The sequence below is a fragment of the Meles meles genome, chromosome 13 (genome assembly GCF_922984935.1).
Source record: "Meles meles chromosome 13, mMelMel3.1 paternal haplotype, whole genome shotgun sequence".
NCBI lineage: Eukaryota > Metazoa > Chordata > Mammalia > Carnivora > Mustelidae > Meles > Meles meles.
Genome location: NC_060078.1, coordinates 62,438,650 through 62,465,397, shown reverse-complemented (window position 1 = coordinate 62,465,397; position 26,748 = coordinate 62,438,650). Strand labels below are relative to the sequence as shown.

At 51.3% G+C, this 26,748-nt stretch overlaps 1 protein-coding gene across 3 annotated transcripts in view; it reads left to right on the top strand.

Annotated features, from left to right (window-relative positions):
* The window catches only part of SH3PXD2A (SH3 and PX domains 2A), a 234,804-nt gene that overhangs the window by 29,961 nt on the left and 178,095 nt on the right, over nt 1-26,748 (top strand). For all 3 annotated transcript variants that reach the window (XM_046027609.1, XM_046027608.1, XM_046027607.1), the window contains exon 2: nt 22,402-22,482. In XM_046027609.1, the coding sequence (XP_045883565.1) occupies nt 22,402-22,482 (81 nt within the window). The remainder of the gene's footprint in view (nt 1-22,401; nt 22,483-26,748) is intronic.

Genomic DNA, 26,748 nt, shown 5'->3' with positions numbered 1-26,748 from the left:
CTGAGGCTCAGAGAGGTTATGCTGTTTGCCCAATACCACACAGCTTACACCGGTGTTGGAGCTGGGCTTGAACTCACATGTCTAATTCCAAGGTGCATTCTTTCGGCCCGAAACCATGACAGAGGCTCCGTTTTAGGGAGGGGTCCAGAGGAAAGACCTTGAAGGCGGGTAAGAGGTAAGGAGGGAGATAGGAAAGAGTAAGCCTTCTGGGCTGGGGCAAATAGAAGTCGAGGAGGTCCTGAGGAACTGCAGGCAGGACACCAGGCCTCCCCACGAGTGGGCGAGTGGCCCAGGCTTTTTCTGCCACCCTCCCAAATCGCTGTTTCCATATTACCGCTGATGACATACAGTGGCTGCTGAGGGCCAAGTTTCCTTGGTCCTAGGGAGGCAACGCCTCCCCCCGCCCCCGCCCCTCCTCCACCCCGAGCTCCCTGGGTGATTCATTAGATGTGGTCATCCGTAGTGGGTGTGGACCTGTCAGGATGACTTATTAACCACGGGATATCCTTGTTTGGAAGGAACCGGATTCATCCCTTGGTCACTTCCGTGCCCTCTGTTTCTCTCTGCCTCCTGCCCAGTATGAAATATTCCCATTTTGTTGGCGCCCAGACTCCTCCTAGCAGCATCTTCTAGTTACCCAATGCTGCCCATATAAGCCCCCTGCACCGGCTCAGCCAGGCTGGCTCCGCGAAAAGCCTGCCGACGTCCACTTTCTCCTGGGATCTTCTTTCATTCATCCAACAAACATTTATTAAGGACCCACTGTGTGCCAGGCCTCATATTCAGGGCAGCAGGTTCCTGGGTGGATGAAAACAATTACCAGGAGAGATGGTGCTCACAGGCTGGCTGGGACAATTGACATTAATGAGAGTGATGTGCCGCTATCGTTGGAGATCAGGAACCGACTGGAACGGGACAGGATGCTCTGAAGCATGAACAGCTCTGCAGATTTGGAAGGAATGAGAAGGGCGTTCAGGGCAGAAGGAGGAACATTTGGCAAGGGTTCAGTGGTGGGAGGGAGCGTGTTGTTTCAGGGGTCTTCACCACAACCCTGTGCAAGAAATTCCCCATTGTTATTGTGATACCCATTTTACAGGTAGTTAGGATGAGGCCCACAGATGCCCCATCTCCCGAACTTAGGGCAGGGCCTGCTTTGTCAGTAGACTCTGAACAGAAGTGGGCCTGGGCTCTGATGTGTGTTGGGAGGCACCAGAAGGAAAGTGTGCTCACCAAGGGGAAAAGTTGCTAGCATCAGGAGCCAGTTCCACCGAAATCCAGGGCTCTTCTCTGTTTTGCAATGCCAACGTGTTCCCAATAGGTCTGAAACCGTCTGATTGCAGGAAGGAGCCGGGGAGCACACTGGGGGCCTGGGATTGGGCTCTGGGCTCAGTCTGTAGAAAGTACATCACCAAGTGGAACCTTCATTAAGAAGACTTGAGAGGCAGCCTTGTGCGGTAGAAAGAATAGAATGTTTGGAGTCCAATAGACCAGGCCGTGCATCTGGGTTTCCATCCGTGTGACCTTCGGCAAGTCTTGTGACCACTCAGACCCCAGGTGCCCTTGCTTGCGAAGTGGGAGTGACAATACCGCGGATGTGCCAGAATGCCTGAGGAGTTCGGTCAGGAGTCCAGCACGGAGTGAGGCCGGAGCAAATGTAGGCCTCTTCGTTGGCTAGATTTCCTGAGACTCCAGGTGTATAAAATAGGTCAATTTATGACTTATTTAATTTACAAGAGGATTTCTTGTTTTGTGAAAAAACTTGCTGACGATTCTTTTGTATGGAGAGCTCCTCTTACCGTTTGAAAAATAAAACAGTCGGTTATAGACAACTGTGATTTCCCCAGAAGCCCTCCACTTCGTACAGAAGTGAACTGCTTGTGTCAGCGCTGACCCGAAGGGAAGTCTCTAGGGGTGACCGCAGGGCTCTGTTCTCTGTCTCTGACCGAAAAGGCTTGTGTATGACTTGGGATGATGATGTCACCCTGCTCACATTTACAGGGGACCCGGGGAGGAAGGAGAGAGAGTGCTTCAGATCACAAGCCAGCTTCCGAAACTACCTGGAAGGGGGTTGTACTTGAGGAGGCATAAATGTGTTGGGTTTTTTGGTCCAAGAGATTAGTGGGCCACGTGCAGGCAGCGAGGTTGGTTTGCGTGGGAGCGGGAATGCCAGGTGTCAGGGTTTGGGCTGCCTGGAAGCTCGGCGGAAGTCAGCGGCGTGAGGGCTACACACACGCTGGGCACACTTCCACAGCATTCACGTATCTTCGGATGCACACCCGCAAGTTCAGGGTCTAGGAAGTGTAGAGGGAGGGAGGCGGGGAGAGCCTGCTTCCCTTTTGTCCTCTCAGGGTGTGTGCACCTGGCAGGGTGGGCTGAGCTCCAGTGGACCCTGTGGGAGAGCGGGGCACAGGGAGGGGAGCCTGGGTGGTGGCAGACCCAGGACTGGTGACAGGGATCAACCAGAGGAAGGGCGGTGGGGGGGAGGTTAGCCTTGAGCAGAGGAGGTGCTGGGAGAGAGGGCGTGTGAGATGACCTCCGGTAGGAGAGTTTAGTCTGCTCTCCGTGGCCCAGGCGCAGAGCTGGTGGGTCCGGCAGGAATGAGCATGAAGCAGATTCAGATCAACATAAGGAGGAACGTCCTGATGGTCTGATGCCCAGAGACTGAACGGAGTGATTGCCTCCCTGGTGACGTCTCCATCACCGCTGGAAATAGGCAAGCACAGGGCAGGGCTCAATGACCTTTTGGGTTCCTTTCTGGTCCTGAGAATCTGATTCTCTTGTTCTGTGATTGACCAATACTGACCCTTTCCAGCTGTGGTGGACATTCGGGGGACAGTGTTTTTGCTTCCTCAGCTCCTCTGCTGAGACCCCCATTCATGTCATGGGGAGAGCATCAGGGCTTGGGGTTGGGGCCAGGGTGGGTGGTGGTCCCTCAGACCAGCAGCCCGTGCTCAGCCTTGCCACCCCAGACCTCCTCTAGAGCCTAAGAACTTGTAGGCCCAAGGTCACAGAGCCTGTGGTGACCAAGCTGGACACAAAGCCCAGCCTCTGACATCAAATCGCCTTCCCCTCCCATCTGACCCAGCCTGTGTGCTGGAAGCTGGAGTTGTGGGCAGCAGGGACCGAGCTCTGGCCTGCTGCAGCATTCCTTGGTTAAACCTCCCCCAGCCCTGGAAGTGCCCAGAGCACAGAGAATGTTAGAAGTGGAGGGAGACGGCCATGGCCATATTCCAACTCCTCCCTTTCCCTTGTCTTCCCATTTTAAAGACAAGGAAACTGAGGCCTGAAGGGTGAGAGAAGTTGGCCAAAGCCACTGACAGAACCAAACTCCATCTTTGCCCTCTCTCCTTCTGAGCCCCACTGGACGTTTCCTCCGTCCTCTGCACGTTTCTAGAAAGGGAGGAGAGCATGTGGTTCTGGAGGGTCCATGGGTGAAAGGTTTCCCCCGAGAGTGCCCTATCAGGAACATTCCTCAAGTTTTCAGGCTTTCAGAATAGCCTGGCAAGCCTCTGAGCTTCTTCCTAAGGGGCTGGGGAGTGGCCACCAGCTGGTTGAGGACGGCAGGCGGGGGAGCACTCCCGGGTGGGCACGTCGGGTGTGAGTGCTGACATGCATTTTCTCATCGCTGCAGTAGTGAGTGAGGCCTTGGTGCACTGACTGGCCTGGCTGGGCTGGTCCAGCTGAGGGCTGCCCCCCTACCCGCTTGCCCTCCTTCCCTCAGCTCAGCATCCTCTGCAGGCTGCCTCCTTTTCCCTGGGTTCCCCAGGCTCCCTCAGCTTTCCAGGAGTCTGGGAGACTTAATATAAGGCCCGAGGCTATGCTGTAAGCTGGAAAGAACACAGGGGGTGGAATCCAAGCCTACTGCCTCCTGGCTGGGTGACCTTGGGGGAGGCACTTACCCTCTCAGGCCCTCAGCATCCTCTTCTATTAAATGGGGACACTGCTCATGCCCGGAGCTCCTGTATGTGTGGCTGCCTCCAGCATCGAGCCTGCTTGGCACTTGCCAAGGATGGCTTCCGTCCCTTTCTTTTTTTTTTTTTTTTTTTTTAGATTTTATTTATTTATTTGACAGAGAGAGATCACAAGTAGACAGAGAGGCAGGCAGAGAGAGAGAGGGAAGCAGGCTCCCTGCTGAGCAGAGAGCCCGATGCAGGACTCAATCCCAGGACCCTGAGATCATGACCTGAGCCGAAGGCAGCAGCTTAACCCACTGAGCCACCCAGGCGCCCCTTCCGTCCCTTTCTCAGGTGCCATGAGCCTTGCAGTACTCTGTGGCTTGGCCCACCAGCACCAGGATCTCAGCCCTTTAAGGGAAGGGTTAAAGCCAGGTGGATAAAGGCCAGGATAAGGAATGGCCCCTTCTTAGACAGAGCCAGCTCTGCCTTAAGAGTATTTATGCAAAAAGGATTCTCCTGCACCTTGTTCTTCTCCCTTCTCCCTTGGCCTAACATTCCAATGGGCTAACCTAGATGCTCTCGCTCTTGAGACAGTTGCAAAGAATTTAATTCTGAGGATATCCTGGAACAACTTGACGGATACTGCCAACAATGTCCCTGAACATACAGCTTGACACACTTTTGTGAGTTTATCCCCAGGATAAATTTCTAGCAGGGGAATTGGTGGGTCAAAGAGTTTGCATTTCTCATTTTAATGTATGTTGGCAAAGGGCCCTCCTGAAAGCATTCGCATCCCTCCTACAGCGTAGGAGACGTATCTGTTTCCTCATACCTTCCTCGGCACTGGGACTTACCAAATGTGAGTGTTTTGCCAGTCAGCAAAAGAAAAATAATGTCTTGTAGCTCTGATTTCTTTTTTTCATCGACACATGGGGTTGAGTCTCATTTCATGGATCGGCCATGTGGATTTCTTTTTTGGTAAATGCCTATTTATGTTCTTGGCCCATTTCAAATTTTTCTGTTGGGTGGCTTAACTCATTATTCTGGATTTAGAGGGTTGTTTCCGGGGATGGTGGAATGGTCTCAAAGGGGGCTTGGAGGCATTTAGATCCCTTTCCTCTGGGGTTGTGAGTTGGAAGGGAGCCTCTTTGACCCCCACCGAGCTGTCCTGGGTTCACTCTGAGCTTCTTGGGGTTCTCGCTGTTAACAGGTGTAACAGTGCGGCTCTCCCCTCCACCCTGATGCTGGGGGGGTGCATCCGGGCAGAGAGCACGTGATCGTACGACTAAGCTGGGGGTTTACTGCTGGACCTGCTGCCTCTGTATTTAGGGGAGCAGGGTGCATGCAGGACGCGGAGGAAGAACCCGTGTGTGCATACGGATGTATGAGAGCCCCGGAATTTCTGTGGGGGGCTTGGGCCACTGGGGGTCACATCAGCCTGAGAAGCACCCCATTAGAAAGTATATTCGAAATAAATTCACCAAAGTTGCTTTTGCGTATAGTAGATACAATAAACAGAAGAGTTTGGTTGTCTCTTTCCCAGAATAAATAGGTGTAAACATAAAAAAGAAGGATGAAATCAAGAATAAAATAATCGTAGATTCACCACTTGCCCTCGGAGCCGGCCCACGGTCGTAGTGAAGATGGGGCTCTCTGCTTGGGCACCGCCCCCCGCCCGGAGGAAGCCAGGAACAAAAGGGGTGAACTGCCATGCATTCATTGGGTGTTTGCTGCAGGCCAGGCATGGGCTAAGCCCTTTGCATGCATTTCCCCTTTAGTCTTCACTCAGACTGGCCAAAGCAGTTTCCTCAGTTTATGAGCAAGGAAGTGGAGACTCCGAGAAATTAGATAAGTCGTGCAAAATCGTAGATCAGGTAAGAGGCAAAGCTCGCATTTCATCCCGGCAGCTGTTGGACACCACACGTGGGGCTTCCGAGCCTCTTCTCCCCAAACCCGATTCCTTGGTTGACGCTGGAGGGCGAGTCCACACATAGGGCGGGGAAGATGAAGGCTGCCGTGTCTGGAGGAGCACCCCAACCCCCAGCCCCCTCTGCAGCCCAGCTGGCATCTCGGAAGACGGGGCTAAGAGGGGCGGGCCCTGATGTGGGGCTCTGGTGTGCGGCCTGGGAGGGCTGGAATCTACAGCTCACGCCTTTCCCTGCATGGGCCTGGGTTTGAGCGAAGATGTGGGGAGGGGGCCTGCTCCCTAGAGGGGGGCTCTGGCCAAGTGAAACAGGCTGAGGTCAGAGGGAGGGGGCCACCCCCCCCTCAGGGAATGCCTGGAGGACGTGACTTTGGGGGGCCCTGGGGGAGGAGGCCGGCTGTGTGTTTCTTGTCTCACCTCCGAGCCTGGGCCAGATGGGGAATCAGTGCGGGAAGCCGGCCAGATGCAGCCTCTGGCAGGCTTCCCCGGGCGCTGAGCGTGGCTCTTCTCCAGCCGGCTTGGCACGTCCCTCCTCCTCCCTGAGGGGACCCCAGAGCAAATGACGTTCTGGAGTTGGCTGTGGCAGAGAAGGGGGTCTCCTCCAGCCTCGCAGCAGGGAAGGGCAGGGAGAAGCGGGGTGGGGTCCCAGAAGACGTGACCCGGTACTCCCTTCCCTCATTTCAAATGGCTCTGGATTCTGAGCCAAGGCTGGGGGAGGCAGAGGAGGTTTATAAGGTTTGCTCTCAGAGCTGGACCCGGGGAGTGAATGGAGCATAAAACAAAGCCCTGGACTTATAGTGCTTGGTCCCTCTCCTTTTCCAAAAGTGGCTTACTTTTGGATGGTGGCTTACACCTCATCTGCACAGAATGGCCCTAGGTGTCAGCCATCTGCCAGTGAGCCGCCAAGCACCCCATGCACTGCCAGAAACTATGTTCCCCCCAGTCCCATCCCTGAGATCCGTTCTAGTCGTTCTCCTGCATCCTGACTGGGTCCACCCAGGGTCGCCCAGAGATGTCTGGAGATTTCCCAGTCTCCAAGTGTACTCCCAGCCCCTTACCAGACCCCATGCATTTCCATACCCTCCTTCTCTCATGACCAGCCTGACCTAACCTTCATGTCTCTCTTCCCCCCTCCCCCCTCCATTCCTTCCAGGCTGCTTCATCCTCATCTCTCCCTCCTTTGGACCTTAGATCTCCCCCATGTCCCTTCTTCCCTCCCTCTCCAACCCCACCACTCCAGGGTGCCTACTTGAGAAACACTCCAGCCCTGACCTCTGCTTCTCCGCCTTCCTCCCTTCCTTCTCTCTCCTGCCTGCATCATTCCTTCAAGCCCCAGAGCCAAGGACTCTCAGTTCACCTGCTGGTGCTCACTGCCTTGGGCGTCAGGCGCCAGCCACCCCCCTCTTACTCCTGGCTCTCCACCCAGCTCAGGGTATCGTGTGCCCCCCGCCCTCCGACCCCGGTCCCCTGCCTCTGCCACCCTCACCGTCACCTGGCTTACCTTCCTTTTCTTTATCTTTTACCCTTCCCCTCACCTCCAGCACCACCTCCTCCAGGAAGCTGGCCCAGCTTGGTGCCCCTCCTCTGGGTTCCCCCACGATCACGCGCATCTCTCAATCTAGCTTCCACAGCAAATTATGCAGTGCTGTTCTTTCTCACCAGTTTGGGAGCTCCCCTGGAGTCAGGACTATCTTTTATTTGACTTGGGGTCACCAGGGTCCCCTGCAGAGCCCAGCGACAGCGTAAGCTCTCAGTCCTTCTTTACTGAATGGAGCTGAATTTTATCAGACGACAGTGCCAAGTCTTTATTGACGATCTACCAGGTGCCCAGTATCCTTAGATATTGTAGGGAAAATGAGGGAAGTCGAGATAAAATACTTGCTTACAAGGGGTTTATGACTCAGTTGAGGACAGTTCTGGGAATGGGTTGGAGGAATGGATTCACGTGAAATTGGCAACCTGGGGCTTTGGTGCTGAAGGGGTGCTGGAGCTGTATGTGCCCCTAAGGGTTTGGGGAGAGAGGGAAAAGACCCTGGGCTGAGAGGCTAATAGGCCTGGAATGGGGGGCAAGGGCTGGGTGGGACCAGATGAAAGGAGGCTGGGCCAGACTCCAGGGTCAGTCAGGATCGTGAACAGACAGAGAAATATGCTTCTAAAGGAGGCGAGCAGACTTCACCTCGTCCATCAATTACTCTCCTGTGGACGCTTCCAGCATCAGAGCAGGGTTAGCAGATTTGAAATGCAGTTTCTCTATCCTAGAAGCCAAACAGGAGCTGACGGTGTTCCCGGTTTTGCTGCTTGATTGGGAAAGTTTCACTGCACGCCAGGCTCTGCTGGGGCCAGCGAACTCTCCAGGCAAAGAGAGCGGGATGTTTCTGGCATCAGTTTTTTCCACTCATCTGTGAAAAAGGACCTGGTGTCTTCTTACTGGGCCTGGGAAGCCAGGTGCTTTCTAAGCCGGGCACACCTACTACGTGCCAGTGTTGGTAATCTGCAACATGGGGGTCAGAGCCCCAGGACTGGTCTTCTCTGAGACTGATGAATGGGACCTGACCCTTACCTACACAAGCTGGCTGTGGGCCAGATGAAGGGGTAGAGGGAGCATGGGGGCTGAGGCAGTCCTGGGAGGTTTCTAGGAGGCAGTGGGTCCTGATTGGGCCTTGAAGGAATTAGACCCACTGCAAGGATGGAGAAATGGAGCCTGTCTGGCAAGAACCCCTTAACTGAGAGTGACATCTTTTCCTTTTCCAGTATTTTTAAAAACAGCTTTATTGAGATATAATTCACCTACCGTACAATTTACCACTTCAAAGCATACAGTTCAGTGGTTTTTAATATATTCACAGGTTAATGTGCGGTCATCACCACTGTCAATTTTAGAACATTTCATCAGCCCTTTTTGGGGTAACCCCATGAGCAATCACTTCCTGTTTCCTCTAATCCCACCACCCACAGCCTTAGGCAACCACTCATCTATTACTATCTCTCCAGATTTGCCTATTCTGGGCATCTCACATAAATGGGATCTTATGAAATGTGGCCGTTGGCGTCTGCTTCTTTCACTGCTGTAGCATGTATCAGTACCTCATTCCTTTTTATAACTGAATAATGTTCCATTGTATGGCTGGACACATCATTTAAAAAAATTATTTATTTATCATAGAGAGAGAGAAAGTGAGCAGCAGGAGGGGTAGAGAGAGAATCTCAAGCAGACTTCCCACGGAGCACAGAGCCTGATGTGGGGCTCGATCTCACAACCCCGAGATCATGACCTGAGCTGAAATCAAGAGTCGGACGCTCAGCCGACTGAGCTACCCAGGCCCCCTGTGACACATCATTTTATTTATCTATTCATCAGTTGGTGGACATTAGGTTTTCACTTTTTGGTTATCATACATATTTTACAGTGCCGGGCCCCTGTGAACATTTGCATACAAGTTTTCATGTGGATGTGAGTTTTCATTTCCCCTGGGCAGATACCTTAGAATAGAATCGCTGGGTCATATGGTGATTCTGTGTGCTGTTTTAGAATTTCTCTACATCCTTGCCAACACTTACTATTCTCTGTTTGACTATAGCCATCCTAAGTAGACATGATTTGGTATTTCACTGTGGTTTTGATTTGCGTTGTCCTGGTGGCCAATGATGTTGAGCTTCTCCTTGTGCTTATTGGCCCTTCATGTATCTTCTTTGGAGAAAAGTCCATTCAGATCCTTTGGCCATTTTTAGGTTGGGTTATTTATCTAACTATTGCGTTGTAAGAGTTCTTTATTCTAGATACAAGTCCCTTATCAGATACATGATTTGCAAATATTTAATCCTGTTCTCTAGATTGCTTTTTCACTTTCTTGCTGGTGTCCTTTGAAGCACAAAAGTTTTCGATCTTGATGAAGTCCAATTTATTTGATTGCTGTTTTTGGTGTCATATGTTAGAAACCATTGACTAGTCCAAGGTCATGAAGATTTGCACCTCACTTTTCTTCTAAGACTTTTACAGTTGTATCACTCACACAGAGGTATTTGATTCATTTTGAGTTAACTTTTGTAGATGATGTGAGGGTGGGTTCCCTTCCAGTTTTGGATTGAGTCAAACTGAGGTCCCACCCACCCACCTCCCCAATGCGGGGGGGGGGGGGGGAAGCCGTGCTGTGCTCTCTGCATTTAGGTCTCAACTCAAATATCCACTCCCGAGAGAGGCCTTCCCTGACCATGTGTCTAATGTAGCCACTTCCCCTGCCGCCAGTTTCTGTCACTGCACTCGGTTTTATCGGACCTTCAGAAACAATTGTATGTGCGCCTGACGTTCCTGTGCAAACTCCATGAGGACAGGCTGTCTGGCTCACTGCCCATCTGTCCAGCACCTGGTTCAGAGCCTGGCTCTCAGCTGGTGCTCAGGCTATATTTGTGGAGAGCGGAAAACTGTTTGTTCAAGGGGCTGCATTCCCGGTGGATTTTGTGAAAACTTTTTTTCTGGCCTCAGAGGGCTGGAAGTTGGACGGCTGGGTGGGAAGGGATTTTCCAGCAACATCCCAGACAGGAGGTCACTCATCTCCTGCCCCTACCATCCTTCGGCCCCTCTGGCTGGAAGGTTCCTCCTGACATTAGGCAAAGACCCACTTTCCTATAATTTTCCCTCATTATCCACCACCGTCCTTTGGGTACAACTGCAGTTGAACCTCCCATATTTGTAGCCCTTTAAATATATGAAACCAGCTGTCATGTGTCTCTTAAATGCCTTCTCTGGGCTCAGCACCTCTAATTCTTTCAGCTGTTCCTCCTGGAGCCAAAAAGGGCTGAACTCTGACCCCTCAGTCACTGATGTAGGTTCCGGGGAGGTGAGGATGGTCACAGGCTGCCACAGAAAGCGAGACACAGCCATATTTTCGACCAAATGAGCCCCTTGTTTTCTTTTCCCCATTCGAGCTGGTGAATTCCAAAACTGGAGGCAAAACTTTCAGAAAAATCACCAAGTACAAGCTCTCTTGCTAGCCCTCTTGAAGGCAGAGCTGATTGTTAATAGTACAGTTATACTATCATACTGCTTTCTGTTTAATATGTATTTTTCCCAGCTAGTTCAGTGCTGTTTTTAGTATGGTTTCACCGTAGTGGTTCCCAACCTGTAACAACCAGTACAGTCACCTGGGGAGCTCTGCCAACTACCCTTGACCACCCCATCTTTCAAGATTCTGATTTAAATGGTATGTGGGGGGGGCGCCTGGGTGGCTCAGTGAGTTAAAGCCTCTGCTTTCGACTCGGGTCATGATCCCGGGGTCTCGGGATCGAGCCCCATGTCGGGCTCTCTCCTCAGCGGGGAGCCTGCTTCCCTCCTCTCTCTCTCTGCCTACTTGTGATCTCTCTCTGTCAAATAAATAAATAAAAATCTTTAAAAAAAAAAAAAAAAAAATGGTATGTGGGGGAGGGGTTGAGGGTGAGGCCTGGGGAGGCGGAGTTTTTAAAGCCCTCCAGGTGATTGTATGCGTACTCAGGGTTGCAGACCTTGGTTTCAAGGGCTCAGCATTGAACTTGAATTCCCCTAAAACTCCCCAAGAATGAGCAAACGTTGGATTTTAGCAGAATAAATATTTAGGAGCTGACAGTAGCTAAGAGGACACAGTTATTTTATAAGATGGAAATTTTGCTTTAAATTATGAAAGCCATACATGTTCAAAAGAAATAAAATAGAAATGTATAAAGTATAAAGTGAAATTATTCTGTTTCTCCTTCTCTTAACCCAAATAACCACTTATCAATTTGCATTTTTCTCCAGACTTTTCAAATGTGCACGCACGTTCACATACACAAACCCCCACACACACACATCTCCCCAAAAACATCTAATCATACTGTATACGTACTCTTTTGTGATTTTTTTTCTTTTCTCAGTGTAGTGTGGTCATTTTGCCAAAATGATGCAGAAAGAGCCCCATTCTCTTTAACAAGTGTATGAATCATAATTCATTTGAGCATTTTTAAAATCACCATTCAGTATTCCTTACTTTTTCCTTATTTTTACAAACAGGGCTGCCATAAGCATCTTTATAAATATAACATGTACACATATATGCATACCTACACACACTTGTGTGGATAAATTTTCAGAGGTGAAATCGCTGAGTCAAAGGCAATGTAAGTTTGGGATAGAGATTGCCAAAATGCTTTCCAAAGCGGTTGTCCAGTCTGTCCCTTGCAACAAAATTCCTGATGACAGCCATTTGCCCCTTGTCAAAATCGAGCTTTGCTGAGCACAGTAGAGAGGAAGGTGTGAGAGTGTCAGATGGCGGGGAGGAAACACTGGGGTCATTTCCCCTGCGTGCTGTGTGTGGAGGGGACCGCTGGCCTCTGGCCTTGCCCGGCTGCTCTGTTTCCCAGGAAGAGGAAGCCAAGCTGTGTGTGTTAACCTTTGCCTTGCTCTCTCGGGTGTGATGAGGGAGTGGGGCACGTTCACAGGATGTGTGTGTCCTGGTCAGTGGGCCCAGGTCAGTCATTGATTTGAGAGTGTGTGGAGTGAGAATCCTCATTTCTAACCCTTTCCTCGACCCACTGGGCTGTGTCCAAGCCCGGCAGAAGCTCAGGAGCATGACCCTCTTTATAGTTCAGTAGAGGATATGTTTGTTTAAGGTTTCCAGGACTCTAGCTTCTGAATGTCAGGGTGCATCTAGAGGTTTTCTCGATTTTCATAATAGGGTGAGCCTCCTTCCCCTAGTCTGGGCACACTGCCACACACCCCGGGGTCCTGGGCATTAGCCAAGATGTCTGCTGCCCATTTGCTGCCTCTCCCTTGGAGCACCTGCTGGTGCAAGGTGGTCAGACCTGTCTGCTCTGATAAGCTGGCTTGGGACCAGGGTGGTGGCATAGTTGGAGGGATAAAGGTACAAAGGTTCAACAGGACGCCCTGAGGAACTCTGGAAAGCGTGGAGTGGGAACCACGTCCAGAGCTCTAGAAACCCAAAGTGGGTTCCTTTCAAGACCCAGTGCTAATTGGTGTCTCCAGAAACTTCTAGGGAGGAGGCTCAAATTCCAAGTGCAAAAGACCATCCCAGGCAGGCTGAAGGAGGGAAGATGGGAGAGGGAGGTCACATTTATTGAGCAGCTGCGGTGTCCGGGGCACTGGAGGTGGTTTTTGTGTTCTCATTAATCCTCACAGTGAAGCAACTATTAGCATCCCTATTTTATGGCTGGCGAGCGCGGCTCAGAGTGAGTAACAACTTTTCATGGATCTGATGTGATGAACTCAGTGTTATGCCCCAATAATGGGTCCGTGATTAAAGGAGCGATGCTGATATAAAGCGAAGGTCAAGCAAAGCTTTATTTCGCGCCAAGCATCAAGAGTCTAACCGAACGTTTGGGGCCGCACCTCTTACAAGAGAGGGTGACCCTTCTCTGTTTCACAGACTAGCTTTTAAGGGCAAAGGCCTTGCGGTCGGGCCTGGCCACGCACAGGTGGCCAGTGAAATTGTAACACACACAGGAAACTCCACAGTGATGCTAGGTGACCAATTGAATTACAATTTTCCCTAGTAGACATTAGAACCAGCCTATTACACCTTGATTAGGATTGGCGCCAAAAAGGCTCCCAAAGGGCGGGGGTCCCTACACCTTGGTAGTTAGGGAGACTGTATGCAACCCCCCACTGATCGGATGTCTCCATCTGGCCTGACCCACACTTGTATCTGGACTTTGTTACCTGGAGCTGGTTTCCGGGACTTGTTTTTAAGTGAATCCCCTGCGGGAAGGGGAGCAGGGACAGTTTCTAAATAGGTCCTTACACTCAGATCATGTAAAATAGAGTGCTGGTCCCCTGCAGACCTCCTCACCCGCTTGCCTCATGGGTGACTTCAGGACTGCCGGATAGCACACCCACAGGCGAAGCCACCCCTAACAGAGCCACAGATAGAAGCAGGGGGCAGAGGCTTGGGGCAGGGAGTTTGCCTTGTTCCGGGCCATCTGGTGTAATTATTGAAGAGGCTGAGGTGGTCTGGCTATGAAGTCAGTGCCATGTTTGAAGCAGCGCTCCGTGACATGCCGCCAGTATGACTAGGTAGACCAGTTACCTCTCTAGGTGTCTTCGTTTGTGGATCAGAGGTGGTAGCAAGGATTAACTGAGATGATCCGAATAAAGTGTTTAGCAATGCCTGGAATGCAGTAAGTGGCCCATGAGGTGGGCATGGCTATTCGAGTTCTTCCTGATGAAACCAATAATTGGTGCATATGAGAAAAAGTTTCTAAGAACGGTCTCTTACTGTTCGTCTCCTAGTTCTGGTGGTCATACACACAGAGCTTTGACAGCGGAACCTTCTTTTAAGGTCCATGGAGAGTTTGTAAATCCTGGGAGTTCCAACTTTAGATACTCATTTCCCCTCCAGGAAACGTGAAATAAAGAAGAAAAAAAAAGCCTCTGACCCAGAGGGGCCTGCCACAGCTCGCCCATCCTTTCAGGGGGGAGGGGGGGTTGCTTCTGAGGGCGGCGCGGCCATTGTTTTCCTAGCTCCAGCCAGCAGTCAGTGTTTGCCCTTCTGCTCTCCCAGGCCAGCTCTGGTTCCGTTGCCAGTGTGCCCTCGCGCATGGGCGTGTGGGCATGTGTGTGTGCACACGTGTGTTCATCCTCATCCATCTGTATCCCTGTTTGCCACTCCCCACTCCCCTCCTGTTCCACTTCCTGGCGTCATGCTCCATGTCTCACGCAAAGGGAAAGAAGTTGGTTTGCACCTTCTCTCTTCCTGGGAATGTTCGTTGGGTGCTTGCCATGTGTCCTGTGTCCACACATTTAATGAGAGACTCCCATTAGAAACCACACGCTGCAGCTGGGGAAACCCTGACTCAGAGAATTCAAGACACTTGCCCCAGCCCACATAGCACAGAAATGTTAGCGCCAATATTTAAACACATCAAATGCCTTCAAGGCTGTCTTCCCCCTCCATGGTGCCAGCACTGCTTTTGGTCCTTTCTGAGCCCCACGTGTTGGCACCCTGTGACTCCTTCTTGCACTGTTTCCCTACTTGATTTGTCAGGCTGAGCTGGAAGAGCCTGGAGGTCGGAGGACGTTGCCTTGTCTTTAGCTTGGCACAAAACCAGGTACTAGGTAAGCACTTGCTCAACGTTTGTCGGCTGTTTTCTTCCTTCCCTTACTTAAGGGACATTAAGTGAGCACCTCTTTTTTCTTTAAGATTTTATTTATTTGAGAGAGAGCATGAGCGAGGAGAAGGTCAGAGGGAGAAGCAGACTCCCCGTGGAACTGGGAGCCTGACACGGGACTCAATCCCGGAACTCCGGGATCTTGACCTGAGCCAAAGGCAGTCGTCCAACCAACTGAGCCACCCAGGCGTCCCTAAGTGAGCACCTCTTAGGCATATTGTCATTCGGAGCGTTGCCTTGGGGGAGCTTCTGTGCTAATGGGAGATACAGGGTTAGCTCCTAAATCCTCACAACCACCTGGAAGTCAGGTAACAGCTGAGGCTTTTTCCTGACCCTCTTGCCTACCCACTACCCTTCAAGTTAAATAAGGAATCAAGGCCGTGATCCCTGCAGACAACAGCAGGCACTCACACTGAGTGAGATGGGCACCCACTAAACACTCTCGAAGGTGTTTGATAAGGTACAGGAGCCCGCTCTCCTCTCTCCAAACCCCTCCAAAAAGCCCTTTGTCCCAGGTGAGGGCCATTTGGTGCAGGCCAGCTGCGGCGGGGGCTATGTTTTGGTGACTGGTGGACAGGTAATTCCGGGAGGAACATTCTGCCAGCATACGCCCCTTCCCTCCCAGAGCCTTCCTGGGGTTGCGTCAGCTGCGATTACTGTGACTGGTGCAAAAACGTGAGGTCCAGAGCGAGCCTGGAGTAGGGGGGTGTGGGTACGGGAAAGGTTCCACCAACTGGTCATTAACCCTGTGGTCAACCTATGTGTGTGTGCGCTGGGGTGGGGGGCACCCTCCAGTCCAAGCTACAAGGTGGTGCTTGTTCCCCAAATCTGCAGCGGCACCATCCTTCCCCACCCCTAGAACAAGTACCCACCCTAGAGGAGGGTTTGGAATTTTAATAGGGACATACCCTGGGAGTGAGCAGAAACTTTAGCCAAGTAGCCACACACTATTAAACTTGATCTTGCCGACCAGGTTTTAGGTTGGCCAAGACCCTTGCACTGAACCAGATGTATTTGTAGTCTACCCTTGGCCACTGGGGATTTGCTTTTGGAGGTGAGTGGGATAGTCCCCAAGTGTTGCTGCTTTTGACCTCATTGGTGCTTTAAACCAAATGGATTTTCACCCGGTAGACCCACCAGTCAGTCATCAGTTCAGTGTGCCCTGTGGACTGGCGGGTCTGGGGAACACCAGAGCAGCTGGAGAAGATGTTTGCTGCCCTTGCTCTTGGCGGGGTGGGTACATACTCAGCCATGTTAAATCCACAGGGACATAACAATGTGTCCGGTGCTGGGTTGTTCTGAGCCAATAATAAGCAAATAAAGGCAGATACAACAACTGACTGTGGAAATCAAACTTGGAGCACTGCAAGAGATGACTAGATGCTCGGCTAGTGGATCAGGTCAGGTCAGATGTTGGCTTCTGGGGCTTTCTATCTGGGTGCGGTCAAGAAGAGTCTTTGACCCCATGGCCTTCACTGCCTACTGTGGGACTCAATGGGCCTAACTGGGAGGAAAGCGGGCATTGGCCCAGCCTTTGGTGTAGCCACTTGCACTGGGGGCAGCAGCCCTGGGGTCCTCTGCCTTGCCAGGTAGTTTGGACCTCAAGGATCAATCTGGCCTGATTTGGAACTTATGTTCCATGCCTCCCCTCCCTGGGGTAGGACATAGTACGTGAGACCCTTTGAGTAGAAGGTTAGAGCTGACTGATACCTTAGATGGGCTGGCATCATCTTCTTGGAGAACTTGGTATGATGAACTGCTCCCGTCGGAAGCCAGAGCAATGATCATATCTCCAGATGTAAACTCCCCTTTATCGGCTCTGTTTATTCAGACTTCTTCGGTTCCAAATGTTAAGCATCCCTCCATCTAGAGGATTTGGGAGAGTTGAAGAGCTGGGTCCTGAGGACGTATTGTGACCTCAAGGGCCCCCAAAATCAGTGACAGCCCCCCCCCAGGGCAACAGGGTGCTGTGTCCTGACCAGAAGCACTGTATATGCATAGAATAAGGCACCCCCTTTTCTCTGTGCTTCCTGCTTCCAGCCAAAGTGCACAGTTTGAGGTGCAGGGTATAGGTGAGATTTCAGCCCCTACTTCCCCCTTGGCTAGGCAGTCTTTGGGCAGTGAACAACATCCAACTGTATGCAGCGGCCCTAGTCCTAGCCACCTGATGGACTATGGTGTGAGCAGGTGAAGAAAGATTGTCATTGAGTTTCCATTTGGCTTGGGGCCAGGGGCAGCTGGCAGGGGTCCAGAGAAAATAAGACCTTCCTTAGTAAATGGAGCCACGGTGCCACGAAGATACATGGTTTCTTCCACAGTTCCTAACTCCTTTTGTCAGCACAGGGAGCAATAGGTCTATATTGGCCTTTTCTACTTACTTCTGAGAATGGTTGGGCCATATCTTTGGGTTATTCTTTCGTTGCAGCCCAGGTCCAATGGTGAACGTCCCTCCGTAGGAACTGGGCTGGGCTTCATTCTCAGTGCTCTGGAGATAAGCCATGGGTCTGATTGGCATCATGGCTGTTTACCTGTTGAAAGGAGTTGTTTACTCCTTTGGAGTTGTTGTTTGTTGTTTACTTGTTGGAAGGATTGGAAGCCTCAGACATTTCTTGGGCCTGTTGAGCTGAGCGGATGGAAAGTGACCCAGAGTGGGTGGGCTGGCCGGACCAAGGCGTTGTGGTGGGGGTCTGCTGAGAGTCTCCCCGGCTGTGTCTGTGGTGGGGACCCTCCTCTGGAGAGGGTAAGCGGGGCAGGTGGATGTGAGACTCTGAAGCCGCCTCTCCGACAGGAACTGGACACAGTTGCTGGTCATCAGCGAGCCCCCTAGATGCCTGCCATCTGCCCGAAATGGCTAGAAACGGGGGAAATAGAATCCATGGGCTTTTAAAATCCAGAGTAAGGGAAACTCCACCCGGGGAAACATAACCCCAAGTAGGGTGTGTGGAAGCAGGATGTTCAGTTGCAAACCTTTCTTGAGAACCAGCTGCGGGGTAACGTTATCTGGGCCGCTCCTGCAGCCAGAGGAGAATTTATCTGGGTCCCTGACGCAGGCCTGGTAAACAGAGCTGGCTGTCTCGGATGACCTCTGCCCTGTCCCCCTTCCCCTCCACCTGCTCTTTCTCAGGGGTTTATCGCTAGGGTTTCCCATGCCAGCAGGGCCGCTCCGAGAGGCTTGAGAATCTAATGTGCGTTGGGGTTTGTGTGGGTTGGGCCGGGATTTTGCATTTGCCTTGCTCACCTGGAACGGTAAATTAGGAGGTTTAAGGTTTGGAGGAAAGCAAATGAGCCCTTGCAAGAGGCTGCCTAGATGAAAGAAAGGGGTCTGTGCCCAGACCTCTGGGCTTCTGTTTCCAGGGAGGTCTCTGATCATTTCCTCAACTCAGGATTTAGACCATTAGTCCACGAGGGAGGCTGGTGGGGTCTTTGGTAAATCCTAAAGGTTTGGGGGAACGTGGGTGAGGATTTATTTCCACACCGCTGCACCCGCGTCCCCTCATGCTCACTCAGAGCATGGGAAGCAGAGAGCAAGACTTTGCCCAAAAAGGAAAGAAACGTGTTTTGAGGGGAAGCATGGCCGGGTTGCAGCCTGGTGGCTGTGGCCCGCAGGGCTCACAGGGCAACTTCCACTGCCTTGCCCTCTGGCTTTTCTCCAGAAGCTTGCCTTTGGGATGGGTTCAGGTCAAGGGTCAGGCAGAGATGGTTCTCTGTGAAGGGAAAGGACTTCTGCGGGGGTGGGGGGGGGTGGGGGGTGGTGCTCTGGTTGTGTGCTGGTTAGTCCTAGCCTGGGAATTGGGAGGTCTGGCCTCCTGTCCCCGCTCTGGCACTAATGGGGTGAGCACACCTGCTATGGTAACCAGCATAGTGGGGACCCCAACTTTGTGCCTGCTGAATAGAGGAGGAGCCTGAGGGTCCGAGAGGCTGGGCTGACGTCTCACAGCCAATAGCGGCGGTCCTGAGAGGGAAACCCAGGTGTGACTGACTCCAGAGTGTCTGCCTCTTCCTTGGCAAATCACCATCCTGGCTCTGAGTTGCCTCCTCTGCAGATGGAGAGGCGTCTCAGCTGCCGGAGGCTGTGAGCCTATAATTAATTCTCCCTGGGAGGCGAAGGGAAGCCCCTAATTACTGAAGAGGATGGAGCATGGGTCATGTTAAGCCCCAGTTAAGCCCTTCCTCCAGGCCCCGCTTGGTTGGCCGGGGAGAAAGGCTGCTGTCTAATGGCCCACTGGCTCTCTCCTGGGAGGGCACTGCCGCCTGGGGCCTCCTTATAGTGTGTCCGCCCAGGCAGAGGTCAGGAAGGCAGCACCTGGCCACGTACAGCATCTGCTCCATGCCTGGGACCTGTGGGAAGGGGAGATGTGGTGGGAGGTGAGATGGAGCCAGTAGGATTTGGGGGTCAAGGAGCCAAGAGTCAGCAGAGGGGATGGGATGGGTTATAAACCCCAGTGAAAACCCCAGAGCATCTGGCCACAGTCAGTGAAGCCAGTTGTGCGTGAGGGTTTCCTCTGTGTTTCTCTGGTTTTATAGCATTCCTAACCACTGACTTCCATCTGGGCCCTGAGTTCTGCCTCTTCTTTCTCTCAAAATTGACATGATCCCCCCCCCCCCCCGCCATGTTCCTCTAGGTCCATCTCCTATGTAAGGGGCACACAGACTTCAGGCCACCCAGAGATTTTTTTTTTTTTTTAAAGATTTTATTTATTTATTTGACAGAGAGAGAGATCACAAGTAGGCAGAGAGGCAGGCAGAGAGAGAGGAGGAAGCAGGCTCCCTGCGGAGCAGAGAGCCCGATGCGGGGCTCGATCCCAGGACCCTGAGATCATGACCCGAGCCGAAGGCAGCGGCTTAATCCACTGAGCCACCCAGGCGCCCCCACCCAGAGATTTATTAAGAAAGATGTCTTTCAGTCCTGATTAAGTAGTTTGCTTTAAATATCCAGTCTGAAATTTACATGCAGAAAGATATCCAGTATGGTCCATAGCATGGCCATTGCATGCAGCTGGACCTGGGTTCAAGTCCTTTGCTCTGTATTTTACTAGCTGTGTGACCTCAGGCAAGTTATTTAACTTCTCTGAACCTCAGCTACCTCCTGTACAGAATGGATGGAGGTAACAATGGTAGCTTCGTCGTCGATGGAATGAGCTAACGCTTCCTAGTGCTTTGCACTGTGCTGGACTGAAGTGGCCATTACCTAAATGGTTCCTACCGTTAATTCTATGAGATAGACGTTTATATATGATCTAAAGCAAAGCACACCCCTATCTATTATAATCATAGTCAATGGTTTATGTTGGGCTTGTGAAGATAGTGATGGCTTCTTACTTTACGTTCTTTTTTATCAGGGTCACGTGAAACAGGTCATGAATACTCCATGTCCGGGTGGCAACTGTTGCTCTTTGCTTTGCTTTATGACCCTCTCCTCGATTTCGGTTCACAGTGAACACTGCGCTGAGTGAGGCGACTCTGTGAGGGGGCTCAGGTCGGGGAGAAGGGGTGGAGGACTCAAAGTTCGTTTGCTCCGAGGTTAACCACGTAGCCAGACATAAAGCCCCATACCCCTGTGTGCAAAACCCTTGCTGTGGCCTGCGCATTTGTGTCCCCCCAAATCTGTATGTTGGCGCCCTAGTCCCCAGTGTGATGTTTGAGGCCGGGCCTTTGGGAGGTGATCAGGTTTAGATGACGCCGTGAGGATGGAGCCCCAGGGGTTCCCTGGGTGCCCTCAGAAGACGAGGAAGAGACTAGAGCGCCCTCTCTCCACCACGTAAGGACACAGAACAGGGAGACCAACTGGAAGTCAGGAAGTCGGTCTCACCGGAAACCTTGATCATGGACTTCCAGCCTCCCTAGCTGTGAGAAGTAAATGTCAGTCGTTTGAGCTACCGACTTGATGGTAGTTTGTTACAGCAGCTGGGACAGACCAAGACAGCCCTGTTCTGGGCACCTGGGGACTTCAGCTACCCTGAGGCCAAGGGATCTAAATGTTCCTCCTGTTTGCTCACATTCCTTCCTTCTCACGGTGGCTGAGAGTCCTGGCTTCGCTGGCCATTTTCTTCTCACAGGTGGAGTCCCCCCAGACCTACTGAGTCAGAATCCCTAGGCAGGGGCCTAGAATCTGCGTTTTTGTGAAGCCTGCCAGGAGATGCTGATGGGCACCCTTGTGAGGGAACCAGAGCTGTGGACACAGCCGCTCAGTCTTTTGGGAGGAAGGAAACAAGGCAGGGGTCCCACGGTGTCTCAGTGTTGTCCCTTAACCCTGGAGAGGTTGTGTGGCCAGGGACTTTCTCCTTCTTCAGCCAGCAGGCCTGCCCACCTCCTGGGCCAGGGAGCCTCCCAGATTGGCTTGAGGCAGCAGCCGTGGAAAGCCTGAGCCCCAGGAAGTGGGGTGACACTGGGAATAGGGTCTTGGAAATGCCTTCATTTCAGACAAGTTGACAAATCTGACATGCGCTAACATCTGTCCTGCAAATGTGCCTCTCGTCCAGGGTGTCCGTTCGATTGTCCAGTGCAGCAAAATGTTTTCTGAACGCGCACTCTGTCCCGTGCCCAGCCATGAGCTGAGACGTAGGGATACTGGGATGAAATTGCGCATCTCTGAAATGCTTATGGTCACTGGATGTGCTTTTCAGAGTGGGTTTGAGGATCAACTACTGCAGAAGTGGTTTGTTAAAAAGGATAAATGCCCAGTTTTAACAATGCACCACCCAAGTGGTGGGAGAGGGCCGGGGTTGTACGGGAACGCTCTGTAATTTCTGCTCAATTTTGCTGTGAACCTAAAACCGCTGTATAAAAATAAAGCCTTTAAGGGGCACCTGGGTGGCCCATTCAGTTAAGCATCTGCCTTGGGTTCAGGTCATGATCTCGGGGTCCTGGGATTGGGCCCTGCGTTGGGTTCCCTGCTCAGCAAGAAGTCTGCTTGTTCCTCTGCCCCTCTCCCCTGCTCGTGTTCTCTCTCTCAAATAAATAAATAAAATCTTAAAAAAAATAAAGCCTTTAAAAAACAAAATAAGATGTAGATACTTGAGCCCTGAAACCCTGGATCTACTTATGCAGAAATTCAGAGTGTGGGGCCCCAGCACTGCAATTTGGGAAGACGTCTTCTAGAATCTCATTCACTTAAGAGTTGGAGAACCAGTGGGAATTTTTGACAACCCCAGTGTATGTTCATTGTATAAAAAACCATATAAAGAAAAGAAGGAAATGAAAACCACTTGTAATCCTAATCCAAGATAATCATCCTTAGTGGTTTATTGAATATCCTTCTAGATGTTTGTGTGTGTGTTTAAATAAATGTGTGTACATCTGTGAGATACCTAACACTGTGTTGGGTTCTGGGGAATGGAGGTAGCAATGGTCATGGCCACAGGGTAACCCCAGTCATGGTATGTGGTGCCTGGTACAGCTTGAAGCCTGGCCTTCACCATCCACTCACTTGATCTTACCTTTTTTCCACAGGTATATATCATCAATGTGACCTGGTCCGACTCCACGTCCCAGACCATCTACCGGAGGTACAGCAAGTTCTTTGACCTGCAGGTAAGTTGGTCTGAGTTTAGATGGTACCCAGTTTCCCCTGCAGTGGCCTGGGTCTCTGGGGGGCTGTCCTCTCTCATGTCCTCACTCTTCTGGAGAACCCCTGTCCGAGCTCTTGGGGCCAGTGTGTCGGTCAGAGCAGAGGGACAAATGAGGAGCCCTCGCCTGTCTAGCTGGGCCTGGCTCAGTCTGGAATATTACAGGCAGCCACTGGGCTTTGTGGGCTTCCTGTGATGGTCTTAACAGTCAAGCTTTGTCACCCTCCTCTGCCTGGCGGGTAGGAAACCGGGGTGGGGAGGCAGGAGGATGGCCGTGGGTGCTGTGTGCATGAGCAGACATGTAACTGTAAACAACCAGGGTGAGACACAAGCCACCACGTCATTGCAGGCAAAGAAAAGCAAACACACAGGAGAGACAGAAACAGAAAATAAGCAGTTTCTTGAACGGCAGACACAAACTGGGCATACCACTGCGTCTGTCTCGCCGAGTAAGGCGCTCTCTCTCCCTGTTCGTCCGTGCGCATGGCGTGTGCGACTCTCTAATGTGCACCGGCGTGTTCACACGACTCCTCCTGCAGACACCTCCCTTGGTGCCAGCTCACTTGGGTCGACTTTTGGGGTCACAAGGGATAGTTTTACACTCCTGCAGCTCAGACAAATGGGAGACTTTGCTGGAAGGAGATACCAGCGATGGTTGTGGGGTTGACCAGAGGGTGAAGAGGAGAGTGAGACAGTGGGCTCTCTAGGAACACCTGCTGATGACCAGCTGCCTTCTGTCTGGGTCTGTTCTCCGCTTCTCTCTGGGCCCTGTCCTCAGGTTCCTGAGGAACTCGGCTGTCAGCAGCTCCTCTATTCTATTCTCTGTATCTATTCGTTCCCAACACCAGAGAGATTGACTCTCCTCGTTTCAAGTTGAAGAATCTCAGGGAAGACTTGGATTGGCCTGATTTGCATCAGGTGCCCTCTCTGGACCAATCAGTGTGGCCCAGGGTAGAGGGTCACAGAGGTAACAGCAGGGGGCCTAGGCCCCCATCAAGGCAGAATCACCGTGCTTGGACAGAAACACTTCCTATACCAGGAAGGGAAAACTGAGAGGTTCTAGATTATTCCTCAGGGCTGCAAGTCTGGTGTAAGCCAATAAAAACACAAAGAAGAGAAACGCACCCCTGGTCCTCACAACCAAGGTCCACTCCTTTGTTTGCAGGCTTTTGGTGGTGAGTCATCTTGGAGAGGCCAGGTCTGCGTGTTTCCCCCCAAGTACCTGACTTTATTCCATTGTCCTTATCCCTCTACTTATGAGATGAGCCAAAGGTGAGCCAGCTTCCTGTCTTCCAGTAAACCCTGTCTTAGTCCAACAATACAGGTGGAAGCCACTCCTCACCTTCCTGCCTCTTCCTCTCCTCACCTCCCCCATTCCTGTCTAATCTCCTTGGATCCTTATGGTATAAACTGGTGGGATTTGCTGATACCCCATCAATGGGTATAGTGTGCTGGACAGGAAATGATAAGTTAGTTGGGGAGAGGGAACCCTGAAAGGACTCATTGATGAGCCAGAGAGGGTCTGCGAGCCAGCGGAAACTCTCAAATCAGAGCTTTTCTTCCCCCTCTTCTGTTCTGTTCCCTCACCCCCTCCCTAGTTACAGAACCTCACGAGAAAGGAATGCTGCTCCCCCCCACTTCTTCCTTGCCTGGAGGGCTTATTTCCTGTGTGTTGGGACACACAGCATGGAGTGTCTGTGCGATGTGCTGGCTCTCACCACGAGTATGGCCAGGCCTGTCCACATGGGTCATTGCCACCTGTAGAGGCAGTTTGGAAAGGGTTGGGATGGTTCTTTGGAATTTAACCTTTGAGCCAAGGGTAGCATCTTTGTGAGTCCATTTTACAGAATTCATGACATGAAGACTTTCGGTGGTGTTCACTTTGGAAAGCCTTTCTTGTTTATCAGGGTCACTGACTTTAATATGGCGGCTCCTATAGAGGAAGAACGAGTGACATTGCTTGCTCTGCCTCTGGTCCCTGGTGCCCTCGCAACTGGCCTTTCTGAGTGGCTGTGTGAGAAAGCAGCATAGAGCTTAGGCACTGGGGACACACTGCCTAGGACTGGGTACTGGCTCTGTCATACCCTGTAACTCTGGAAATGGGCCTTAACTTCTCTAGGTTTTGTTTTCCATCTGTGGAATGAAGATTCGATTAATACCCACCCAAGAGGGTTGTCGTGAGGTTTACATGAGCAAATCTGTGCAAGGTCCTTGGGGAAAGGACAGTCTCATGCACGCACTGCCGGCCCTGAGTGGGTGGCAGGTCGGGGGAGGCGGGAGCGGAAGGACTGGCGCTTGGAGGAGAGATAGTGTATCTTTGATGTGACCCGTGGCATGAATGAGTTGTCTGGTGAAGCATGGGGGAGCGAGTTCATTCATGGTGTTGGGGAAGAGAACCCGCAGATAAGCTGGTAGCACGTTCTGCACTTATCTGAAGACTTAGGACTTTAAAGAGCTGGTCATTTATCTCCTTATTTCCCTCCTCCCCCATGCCACCCACACTCCTTACTTACTGGCTACCTGCTCCCTTTGAGGCCCTTGAGTAGGGTCACCAGATAAAACAGGAGATGTCCAGTGAATTTCAGATTATTAATGATGGTGGTGATTTTTTACTATAAGTGTGTCCCAAATATTACAATGGGATGTACTTGGGCTAAAAATGTGATTGTTTTTTATTTGAAATTCACATTTTATGGTGTGTCCTATATTTCCATTTGGCTCAGTCTGGCAACCTTACCCTGGCTGTGAGTGGTGAGGGTGGTTGTATGAAGACCAGTGAGCCAGGCTGGCTCAGGGTCAGAGTACACTGGCCTCCAACACATTCTGCTTCTGCAGGACAGAAGTGGGACGGCCTGAGGAGTACTAAGTTGGGAAGGACAAGGTCCCTTCCTTCTAGAAGTCTGGTGGGGAAAGTAGACTTTTAAGCAATGAAGTCCACTGGAGATCAGATAGATCACCAGGCAACGTGCTATGGATGGAGAGGAAGGAAAGCATTCCTCTTGGGATAGGGGAACAAGAAGGATGCCTGTACGATTCTGATTGGGACAGCAGCCTGGAGTGGTACAGCCCCATACCCCCACATCAGTTTGGAGGTCTTTGGTTGCCTTTTGAGAATTACAGTTATTGGGGTAAAGGGTATTCCTAATTTGTTTGTTAATTTGTTTATTCATTTATGCTTGCATGCCTGCTTCCTTCTATCCATCGGTCATCATCCATCTGTCCATCCCTCCATCCACCCACCCGTTCACCCACCCTCAGTCTATCCAATCTAAGTGCCTATCCTCTATGTGCTAGGCACCATGTCAGTCTCTGGGGATTTATTGATGAGCAAAAGCAGATCTGGTTACTGCTTAATTTATGGGACTTACCTCTTAGTGAAATAAGATGAGTTTTAGTTAAAAAAATTTTATGTCTATGTCTATATCCATATCTATCTATATCTATCTATCTATGGCACCTGGGTGGCTCAGTTGGCTAGGTGTCTGCCTTCAGCTCAGGTCATGATCCCAGGGTCCTGGGATCGAGTCCCGCATCAGGTCCTTGCTCAGGGCAGAGCCTGCTTCTCCCTCTCCCTCTGCCCCACCCCTGCGTGCATGCTCTCTCTCTCTCTGACATATAAATAAATAAAATCTTCTTAAAAATGATGTTCATACAATTTTATACATTTCAAATGCTACAAAGGAAAGTACTGTAGACGTACGGCTGAAAAATCCTATACTCGGGGATCAAAGCAGGCTTCCCTGGAGAAGTGAGCGTCATCTGACAGATCAAGGAGTTACTGTCTTTCATTTTTGAGATCAGGGCTTCTTTTGTGCTTCTAATGAAAGCAAAGACTCTCTCCTCAGATAAAGGCATGAGTGTACATACATCATTTTCTAACCTTTTTAGTCATTCATACCCCCCTGAAATCCTTCCAAGGGCATGGGGATAAGACCCTGTACTTTGCCCCAAACCTTCTCTCCCCCGTGCATGGCCCCTCTCCCTGCCCACTGGGACGCATGGGTCTGGAGGCTTCACACCTGTGCATTCACTATGCTAGCCACTAGCCACATGGGCCTATTTCCATTTCCATTTAACTTAATTAAAAATTTGAAAGATTTAATTAAATTAAGTTAAATTCCTTTGTAAGAATGAAATGAATCGGCTCTCTTGGCCCTATTTGCTGTCTGTAAGTCCTCGGTAGCCGCAGTGGCCCGGGGCTCCATACTGACAGGTATAGAATGTTTGTATC